At 38.4% G+C, this 10,055-nt stretch overlaps 2 protein-coding genes and 1 long non-coding RNA gene across 7 annotated transcripts in view; 2 read left to right on the top strand and 1 right to left on the bottom strand.

Moving 5' to 3' along the window:
• Nucleotides 1-4,816: 4,816 nt before the first annotated feature.
• On the top strand, nucleotides 4,817-5,860 carry LOC125502795. Its single transcript, XR_007280538.1, has 2 exons — nucleotides 4,817-5,530; nucleotides 5,640-5,860. It is a non-coding gene; the product is annotated as an uncharacterized LOC125502795 (long non-coding RNA).
• A 187-nt stretch (nucleotides 5,861-6,047) lies between these two features.
• Nucleotides 6,048-8,060, bottom strand: LOC109543581 (cyclin-dependent-like kinase 5). The gene is made up of 3 exons (XM_019913371.2): nucleotides 7,330-8,060; nucleotides 7,119-7,273; nucleotides 6,048-6,825 (listed from the first exon to the last, which is right to left on the bottom strand). Exons 1-3 carry the CDS (start codon nucleotides 7,922-7,924, stop codon nucleotides 6,682-6,684), a joined length of 894 nt encoding a protein of 297 aa, XP_019768930.1. The 5' UTR covers nucleotides 7,925-8,060; the 3' UTR covers nucleotides 6,048-6,681.
• Nucleotides 8,054-10,055, top strand: part of LOC109543504 (nucleoside diphosphate kinase 7) — a 31,076-nt gene continuing 29,074 nt past the window's right edge. For 2 of the 5 annotated variants that reach the window (XM_048662082.1, XM_048662083.1), the window contains exon 1: nucleotides 8,054-8,306. The gene's annotated coding sequence lies outside the window, so the exon portion shown is untranslated. The remainder of the gene's footprint in view (nucleotides 8,307-10,055) is intronic. The other 3 variants (XM_019913239.2, XM_048662084.1, XM_019913370.2) reach the window with 3 other exon arrangements.

The raw sequence follows: 10,055 nt of genomic DNA, 5'->3' as shown, positions 1-10,055 counted from the left end.
TCATGAAAAACGTGCCAAATGATGATTTTCCCCAAGCTGCTGAATGTTGGAACAAAAATAAGCGTTTTCACACAACGGCCCGGAAGTTTAAAAAAAAGTTTACTTCTAATTCGGATCAGATAGCGACCTGCAAACTTCTCCATCTATCGTAGAGCCTTAAGTCTGAAACTCTTAAAAATTCCATTGAGAAAAAGCAAAATCCTGATTTTTTCCGACCTGCTGCATGTTGGTGCAAAGCAAACGTTTTCACACAGCTGAACCCTAAGATCGAAAAATCCGTAATTTTTCATTCACACCACGTAGCAATTTGAAAAGGTTTCCGTCTATAGAAAAAGGCTGAGTCTAACAACGTGCGAAATGATGATTTCCCCCAAGCTGCTGAATGTTGGAACCAAAATCAAAGTTTTCACACAACGGCCCGAAAGTAAAAAAAAAATTACTTCTAATTCCGATCACAAAGCGTACTTGCAAACGTATCCATCTATCGTAGATCTCTGGGTCTTAAAACCTTAAAAATTTCATTGAAAACGCACAAAGCCTTGATTTTTTCGCACTTGCTGAATTTTGGAACAAATAAGTGTTTTCACACATTTGCACCTTAAGCTTTAAAAATTCCTGATTTCCCAACCAGACTATGTAGCAACCTGAAAATATCTCCAACTATAGTAAGAATCCGAGTCTGAAACTGCCCAAAATGTAGTTGACAATTTCCAGAATCCTGATGTTTTTCGACTTGCTGAAGATTGGAACAAAAGGAAGCGCTTTCACACAACTGCACCGTAAGTTTTAACAATTCCTAACTTCTCATACAGACCCCGTAGCGACCTAAGGTTTCTACAGTCTATAGATCAGGCCCAAATCGTAAACAGATGAACATTTTATTTAGAAAGGATGATACCCTAGGTTTTCCCGGTTTGCTGCATATTAAAAAAAAACAATTTGCCACAACTGCACCCTGAGCTTTAAAAATCCTTAACTTCCAGGCCACGCAGCCAGCTGAAATTTTCTGTTCATAGCAGAGGTTTCAGCTTGAAAACTTCGAAACCTTTATTGCAAACGAGCAAAATCCCGATGTTCACCAAGTTGCTGAATGTGGGACCAAAAGAAGCAGTTTCTTTGGAAGAACCCACTGATAGGAAGGTTCTATTGTTCAGGCTGCAACAGTCCAACAACAACCAAATAGGACAGTAAACTTAACAGTAAAATAAAATCCTTGAGTGTTGCAACGCGCCTAAACTAGGCTCGATAGTGCATTCCGAGCACACAGGATGGCTCAATTTAAGTCTGATTTGGTGGATTGTGTAGCGATATAATAATGAATGACTGCATTGTGTTCGTACCAACTGGTACCAGTGATGGTGTGCGATCGTCACTAAACGGGGCACACACCGTCTACAATTGGAATTGCAAATCTTCAAGTACCGTTAGAGGTGGTTCTTCGAAACGCTATACCTTAAGCGAAGCCAACATGATCAGGCCTTGTCCGCTTGCAAATTCCTAGAATTGTTCGTCTAAAACAAAACCGAAAGGTTTTACCATACCGGTTATATCATCGCTAGAAGAACCCGAAATCGCCTGCAGCGGAATGGTTCTTAAACATAATCGTATGTAAACTAGTTGAAGTGCGCTTCGGATTTCTGTAATATTTAGCGACTGGGGAGGTTGCCTGAAAACGGAGTCGCAGCGAAAGTGAAACGTTCCGTGGGAAAACACGACAACAGCAATTGAAAGAAAAAAAACGAAGAAAACACTTCATCATGAAATTGGCTTGCATGCATAAGTAATTTCGATTAGCACCGGTTTTCCCTGCAAAATTTAATTGAACGCTTTTTAAGTTTAAGTTTCATATCCGTTTAATGCGAATCCGTGGTCAGGTATGCAATCGCTTGCGAAACATGTGAAGAAACTCGGCTAAAATGGTGCGTTTTGTATGTGAAAGCAGCCACATCAACTGGAAGAATTTAAAAAAATCTAAAACAAAAAGAAAATTGCAATCTTCAGACGTTGGTAAAGTGAAGATGAATGATGCAAAAGCAACAGGAAATTTTCTAATTCTTCTTTATATTTATCGATTGACCGCAGTTCGTCGAAGCAGATATAATTCATACTAATGGAAGCGATTTCTTCAATCGGCTTTTTGCCCGATTTTTTGATTCCCGATAACGTGGTCTGTGAAAAGTGAAAAATTTCGAAAGACCAAAGCCGTCCATTTCTACTAATTTTTGCAAGCTTAAAATCAATGAAAAGTGCCTGCAACTCCGTTTGCTTGAGGAAGTTTTGAAGGACAAAAACCTTTTATTTCTTCTATTATTTGAAAGGGCAAAATCACTAGCGAATTGAGCTTGTTTTGGTTGTTAAATTCCAAACATTCCCGCTTCAAAAAGTTCGTAGTTTCGTTACCGGGAAGAATTTTGCAGCTTCCAAAAAAACTGAAAATCGGTGAAAAATTTAGCGCGTTTTCCGCTAAAAAATGTTTTCGGTTTTAAATTCGAATCATTCCCGGTTAAAAATGCTCGTAGCTCCCACACGAAGTAAATTTTTGCTTCAAAAAATGCACTCAAAAAGCAAACATCTTCCTTTTCGTCCAACAAAAAATGAAATCAGTGAGCAATTGAACTCCTTTTGCCCAATATAGCGACTTGAGTTTTTAATCCAAACGTTCCCGCTCCGCTCCCTTAAGACTTTTTCACGATTTCTCAAGTAAGAAAGCGTTTATTTTTTGAACATAAATCAGTGACAAATCAAGCTCGTTTTGCGCCAATGCGTTGTTCGGATCTTAAATTTCAAACATCCGTATAAAAAATCTCTTGTAGCTTCGCCACCTCAAGTATTTTTTTGCTTCTGAAAGGTCAGTTCGAAAGACAAGAACCTTCGCTTTTTTCCAATTTTTGAAAATTTAAATTCGGTTGAGAATTGAGCTCCCCGTGCAATATGTAGTAGCTCTAGGCTCTAAGACTTCAAACATTCCTGTATATAATCGTTTGTAGCTCCGCTACCTTAAGGATTTTCTGGTATCTGAAAAGATAATTCGAAAGACAAAAACCTTCGCTTATTTGCAAATTTTGTTGAGAATTTAAGTTGGACGAAAAATTGAGCTCGTTCGGCGGCATAGAGTAGCTGGGCTCTTAAATTGAGAAACATTCCTGCAAAAAGTCTCCTGTAGCTTCGCTGTCTTAAAAACCTTTTGGCTGATGAAACGTACATTCAAAACACGAAACTCTTCGCGTTTTCACCATTTTCTGAGCTTCGCATGGGAGAAAATTCATGCGCATGCTGCGCTAAAGAGTGGTTTCGATCGTAATTGCTCAACATCCCTTTAGAAAATCTCCTGTAAATCTGCTACCTTAAGGACTTTTTCACACCTGCCCAGTGCATTTGAAAAAAATGTTTTTCTGTTTTTGAAAATTTGAAGTCACATAAGAATTAAACTCGTTCTTTAGAGATTAAATCCTAAATGTTTCTGCAGAAAATCGCCTGTATCTCCACCATCTTCAGAACTCTTTGTCATTTTAAAAGTTTAAGCAAAACTCTGCAAAAAGCACCCCTTTGTATTGATTGAAAACTAGAAAGTGGTGAAAAATTTAGCGCGTTTTTCGGTAAAGAATGTTTTGGGCTTTAAATTCCAATCATTCCCGGTTAGAAATGCTCGTAGCTCCCACACGAAGTAAATTTTTGCTTCAAAAAATGGACTCAAAAAGCAAACATCTTCCTTTTCGTCCAACAAAAAATGAAATCAGTGAGCAATTGAACTCCTTTTGCCCAATATAGCGACTTGAGTTTTTAATCCAAACGTTCCCGCTCCGCTCCCTTAAGACTTTTTCACGATTTCTCAAGTAAGAAAGCGTTTATTTTTTGAACATAAATCAGTGACAAATCAAGCTCGTTTTGCGCCAATGCGTTGTTCGGATCTTAAATTTCAAACATCCGTATAAAAAATCTCTTGTAGCTCCGCCACCTCGGATTTTTTTGAGTCTGAAAGGCTCATTCGAAAGACAAAAACCTTCGCTTTTTCCAAATTTTTTTAAATTTAAATTCGGTTAAAAAATGATCTCCCCGTGCAGTATTGAGTAGCCAGGCTCTAAAACTTCAAACATTCCTGTATTTGATCTTTTGTAGCTCCGCTACCTTAAGGATCTTCTGGTAATTCGAAAGACAAAAACCTTCGCTTATTTGCAAATTTTGTTGAGAATTTAAGTTGGACGCAAAATTGAGCTCGTGCGGCGGCAAAGAGTAGCGGGGCTCTTAAATTTAGAAACATCCCTGCAAAAAGTCTCCTGTAGCTTCGCTGCCTTAAAAACCTTTTGGCTGATGAAACGTACATTCAAAACACGAAACTTCGCGTTTTTGCCATTTTCTGAGCTTCGCATGGGAGAAAATTCATGCGCATGCTGCGCTAAAGAGTACTTTCGATCGTAAATGCGAAACATCCCTTTAGAAAATCTCCTGTAAATCTACTACTTTAAGGACTTTTTCACATCTGAAGAGTGGATTGGAAAAACATTTTTTGCTGTTTTCGTAGATGTTTCTGAATAAAATCGCCTGTAGCTCCACTATCTTAAGAACTCTTTGTGATCTTAAAAGTTTAAACAAAACGCTGCATTTCTTTTCTATTTATTTTAACTGCAGAAAAAGAGCATTGTTATGAGCTTTGGATTCTAAAAATTCCCAGAGAAAAAGCGCATTTAACTCGATTATTTTAACCAATTTTTCACGCCTTTGAAAAGCAAAAACAAATCAGTTTGTCGGTCAAATTTCCGAATTTTGCTCATTTGATACTGCCGTGGTTCCCGTCTCTCAAATACATGTGATTAAGATGTTCCTTTGTCTGTTGCTTCGTGTAATTATGTTGTTAATGAACGTTTATCGCATTTTGTTTAGTTATGTGCCACTTAATTGTGTTATGATTAGTAAAATGGGCCATTTTACCGACATAACAACACTTTGTTAGTGATTAAACCCTTGTTAACTCGAGTGTACAAATCGGGTGAAAAAGGATCCAATAAACGGATAATAGAATAGCGAATTTACGCTTTCAGCTGCAAGAAAGTTGACCTAAAATATTTCAATTATAGAATGAATTCAATGCAAACTTTCACTTCAAACCTCCACTTGTTTTCTTTTTGAACTTCGCCGTTTTTGTGATTTTTAACTAGAGTTTCTACGGTTCAAGTGAATGGCTTGCCGATAAATCGATCAGCGCTGCAGAAATCTCATTTACGGTGAATTATCTTGGTGAAAATTGGGTGATGGACGCAAAAAAATAAAGAACAAATTAAACATTTCCAAACATCTACTGGCAAATTTTAAGCAACTGGTGGAAAACCTCCACATATCCTGAATATTCCACATAGGTAAAGTTTTTTTCATAATATAATATTTAAGACTGTCTAAAAATGAACCTGGAACGCAAGCCCCACTAAAGTGGCCAAAATCAAATATCAAGGTTTAGAAAGAGAAATTTACAACATTCCTCAAATAAATAGCCTTCAACTGCACAATTGAAAAGTAATTTCTACCAGCACTACGTCAGGTAATTTCAAAGATCCGCAAGCTGCACCTTAAAATGAAACCTTTTAATTGTTCTTCCATTACGGTTATTATTCATATTATTATTATTAACTATAAAGAATGTGTTGAAGGTTTTGGTTCGCCTCCCAAATACCAGCCGATAAAAAAATCGTAGATGAGACCGGAAATTAACGAAAACCGGACAAATAAGAAAACTACATACCTGGATGTTTCAACAGGGTACCAGAACCCGTTTGGTTTCAATAATGTTCCAAGGAAAAGCGAATTTGGAACACAAACACGTCAGCTACACTAGGCGGAACCAGAAAACGACGGCCTGCTGGTACCGCTCGAACCCAGCGGCCAAAGAACAACTGCGAGCTCGAGCAGGACTGGAACCAGATTATTGGGTACTGGCCTGTACTGGCGTAAATCGTATAGAACGACTGACGAGACAGAGCTTCGCCCCACTTCCCTTCGAAATATTTATATATTTTTATTATGCGTTCGGGTTACCATCAATCAATCGTATACATAACTATTGTAAATTTGTTTAATTGTAAACGACTAATAAATTAAAAAGGATTCTAAAAACTAGGATTTTCCGACGAAAGCAATTACCAGTTAAATTACGAAATATTGTCACACGAACCAAACACATTTTGCTTAAGCATGAATAAAAAATATTCTATACTAGATATAATCCTAAAGTAAATATCACAAAATCTATAGAAAAAAATAACACAAAAGTGTATACAATCGATAAATACATTCTAATGTACTCAACTGGCGATTTTTGGCCCCGTTGGCAATCTAGTTTTTAATTAAAATAAGCCTTACAACACATTCGTTACTTCCGATCAAAAAACAGCCATCGATCCAAAACCCAAAATGTTTTTCCATATCCTACAAGTACAGCTAATGATAAGTAGACCAGCAAAATTGCACGTGTTGATGTTTCTAGGATCTTTTCACTACAATTTTTCGGCTTCTTCCACGTTCACGGTGAATTATTAAACTTCAATTTAAACAAACCCCCGGTTTTTCTAGCGGCTTCTCATACAGATGCTCGCTCAAAACCGCCTTTGTGGTCTTTTTTACTTCACACTTATTTATGCAGCATTTCTTGAACATTGTTCGAAAAACTGCTCACTCAATATGATGCACCCATTATCAACGATCACTCTTCAATGTGGGATTCAAATCGCTAAAATACGAATGCTGCATGGCTTCATCGGCAGATATTCGCCCGCTCGGGTTGCACATTAACAGTCTTTGAAGCAAATCCCTGCCTCTGCTGCCCAGTTTAGGCACAACCTGCAAAACATAGATTTTCAGGATATTTCCCTGGAAAATGAGCTGAAACAGCGTGATATTGTAGATGCGACAGCGGAACATCAGGATACTGCCTGAAAGAGATGCTTTCTTTTTACTATTCATAGCTTATTGCTATGAACTGATTAGCAAACTGCATGCGGGGAAAAGGCCTTTAACAGGGAAAGTCTACACGAAATATCCTTTTGAAACTCATAAATCGAGTTCAAAACCGGATCAATATGTTCCATGGAAAATAAGAACTTTTGATGATATTTTAGACTACGTTCACTTACTTGCGATAAGCTCATGTTGGGTTGATATGTAGGAAAAGCTTTGTAGTCTGGCAGCTGAGACATACCAGGCCAGGTTTCCTCTGTGGGAGACCCGAGTAGCTTAAAAATCCTCCTCAATTGGTCATCAACGTCCGAGCCAGGGAACAGAGGGCGACCTACCGACATGGGCGTTTTACTGTTATAAATAATTTTATTAACAACCAATTATTACCAGCACTGGCAAGCTCGGCGAAAATGCATCCTGCCGACCACATATCGATTGAAGTTGTGTACAATTTGGCCCCAAAAAGCACATCGGGGGGCCGGTACCACAATGTAACTACTTCAGCCGAGTAGCACTTAACTGGTATACCAAAAGCCCTGGCCAGGCCAAAGTCCGCTAGTTTCAGTTCGCCGTTTTTGTTGATCAGCAGGTTTTGGGGCTTGAGATCGCGATGCAACACGTTGTGGCAGTGGCAGAACGCCAGCCCCCTTAAAATCTGGTACATGAAGGACTTCACAATGTCCAAGTCGATGTCGCCATTCAAGCTGTCGAAGTATTTCTTCAGATCTTGGTCGCAGTGTTCGAACACCAAAGTCAGCTTCTTGTCGCTGTGCAGCACATCGTACAGCCGCACAATGTTCTTGTGTTTTAGCTCTTTGAGCAGGCAAATTTCCCTGAGGGCGGACGATGGGACTCCTTCATCGTCATCGTCCAGTCTGACCCTTTTCAAGGCCACTATTTCTTGGGATTCGCGGTTTTTTGCCTTGAACACTGTTCCGTAGGTGCCTTCGCCGATTTTCTCCAGTTTTTCGTATTTATGCATCTTTGTTTACTTGCGGAGTTAAACAAATGCTGCGGTTGACAACCTAGGTTATGTCTCTTTTACTCTAAATACTCTCTTTTAACTTGAATTTTTTTAACTGCATCAAATGGGAATTTTTAAACACTTTTTAATGAAAAGTTTGGAGAAGTTTTGCTCATAAATCAATCTAAATTATCCGTATGCAAGAGTAAAGATTATCTGGCCCCAGAAACATAACCCAGATTAACGGCATAACCAGGGCATAACCTCGAAAAGTTTGACAACAAAAGTCGGTGTTTGAAGGGGCAACTTTATATAACTCTGTGTAAACCCTATACAATAATACCCGGATAATTGAGGTAAATTTGCAGTTCGGGGTCTGCTAGGTTTTCCTGTGTCGAAGGTAAGTTCTGATTTTTCAGCGCTTTATTTATGGTGGCCCCTTTAACCCTCTAGTGCCCAGTGGCTAACTATCTCTAACTTTGAGTATAAAATATCCATTTATGCTTTATTCAAAGGCATCTAAACATTATTTGGGAGGTTGTGATTTACCCTGATGCGACTTATTGAAATTAGGAGACGATTGCGCAATATTATCAGCTAAAGTTGTAAGGGTAGTACACTTATATTGCTTTTCCAGATTTTTATTGTCTCTAATCTTTTTAGTATCGACTTTTTTAGTGGTGTTTTCAACCCCTTTTCACTCATTTTAGGTCTCAGAAAAACAGTTTGAGTTGACTAACAAGCGCCTAGAAAATGTATTTCCTTCTTCAGGATTTAACGTGTGTTTTTTTCCACTGCGACGAGAGGAAGCACGCGTTAAACGCTGAAGAAAGGAATGCATTTTTCGAAAATTTGGTAATCGACGCAAAAGTTTTTCTTCGCAAAAGTAGAAAATATAACAGACTTCAGAAGACGAAAGTCTTCAGAAAGAGTCAATTCAGTCTTCTTTAGAGTGTCTTGTGCCTTGCTTAAGAAGAAATAAGAAAAAAAACACGTTTTTAACTCTCAAGAAGAAAATACATTATCCGCAATCTTGCTAATCGACCCAGAAACTTGTCACATCAGAACGATCCTTTTTATGTCTTCTATTTTTCAAAGTTTTCCAAAATGTTACACAGGATAATAACATTTTAACACAATATTTGTTTGCGTTAAAACTAGGCATAGAGGGTTGATAGCGTACTATTAAACGTTATGAAATTGTTCATAAAAGCTTTGAGATTGAAACTAACATCGGTCACTGCAGTTTGTTCTTAACCCAACAGTTCGGCTCTATTCTGGCGATTTTTGCTAGATTTATTTCGGCATCCGCAGGCCGCAATTCTATGATTAATTCGTAAAAACAAGCGTCGTTTTCTTTAAGCTGCCGACGTTAATTAAAAAAACACATTTGTTTTTACGTTTTAATAGTCAATATGATCAGAATGTAGTTGTAACGTTCCTTCGTTCGTTATTCTTTAGTTGCATGTTTTGTGATAAAACCGAATCACCCTGTATATGCACTTTATGCCTGAATCGTCGCATTCATTGCTTTTGCTTGAAAGAATTTTGAAAAAAGCAATAAAATTTAAAAACGTATGATTGAAATGTCCAGTGACTGTTGTCTATTGACTTTAAAGTAGTGATGGGATGAGTGAGTGCATCTATAAGCTAGCATAAGTAAGTATAAGTGACTTTATTATTGGAACCTTACTAGATCAGTCACATTCAATGCAAATTCTCACGAATCTCCAGCATAAATTGCAGCTGACTGATGTTGTTTCGCACATTTCCAGCATGTTTGAACCGATGTATTCATTCTTCCAGATATGTGGCGCAGAAACGCTGTGATGAAAAGGCTGACGCCTCTAGCCAATAGTGTGGCGCGGCGGCTGGCGCAAGTAGCCAAAACCAAACTTCCAGACTCCCACTCCGACATCCACAGTCTGGTCCCGAATGAGAACATTCATGGCTTCATAGTGAAGACCATCAAAGAGATTCCAGAGTTCCAAATCCGTGCCATCTACCTGATGCACGAAAAAACCAAGGCTGAATATTTGCATTTACACCGCGACGACAACAACAATTTGTTCTCGGTGAACTTCCGAACCACGCCCAAGGATAGTACTGGCGCCCCGCACATTTTAGAGCACACAGTACTTTGTGGCTC

Source organism: Dendroctonus ponderosae, unplaced genomic scaffold, assembly GCF_020466585.1.
Source record: "Dendroctonus ponderosae isolate FM_Combo_2020 unplaced genomic scaffold, Dpon_F_20191213v2 Dpon_F_20191213_10, whole genome shotgun sequence".
Taxonomy (NCBI): Eukaryota; Metazoa; Arthropoda; class Insecta; order Coleoptera; family Curculionidae; genus Dendroctonus; species Dendroctonus ponderosae.
The sequence above is the reverse complement of the archived record's forward strand: the minus strand, read 5'-3'. Positions and strand labels throughout refer to the sequence as shown.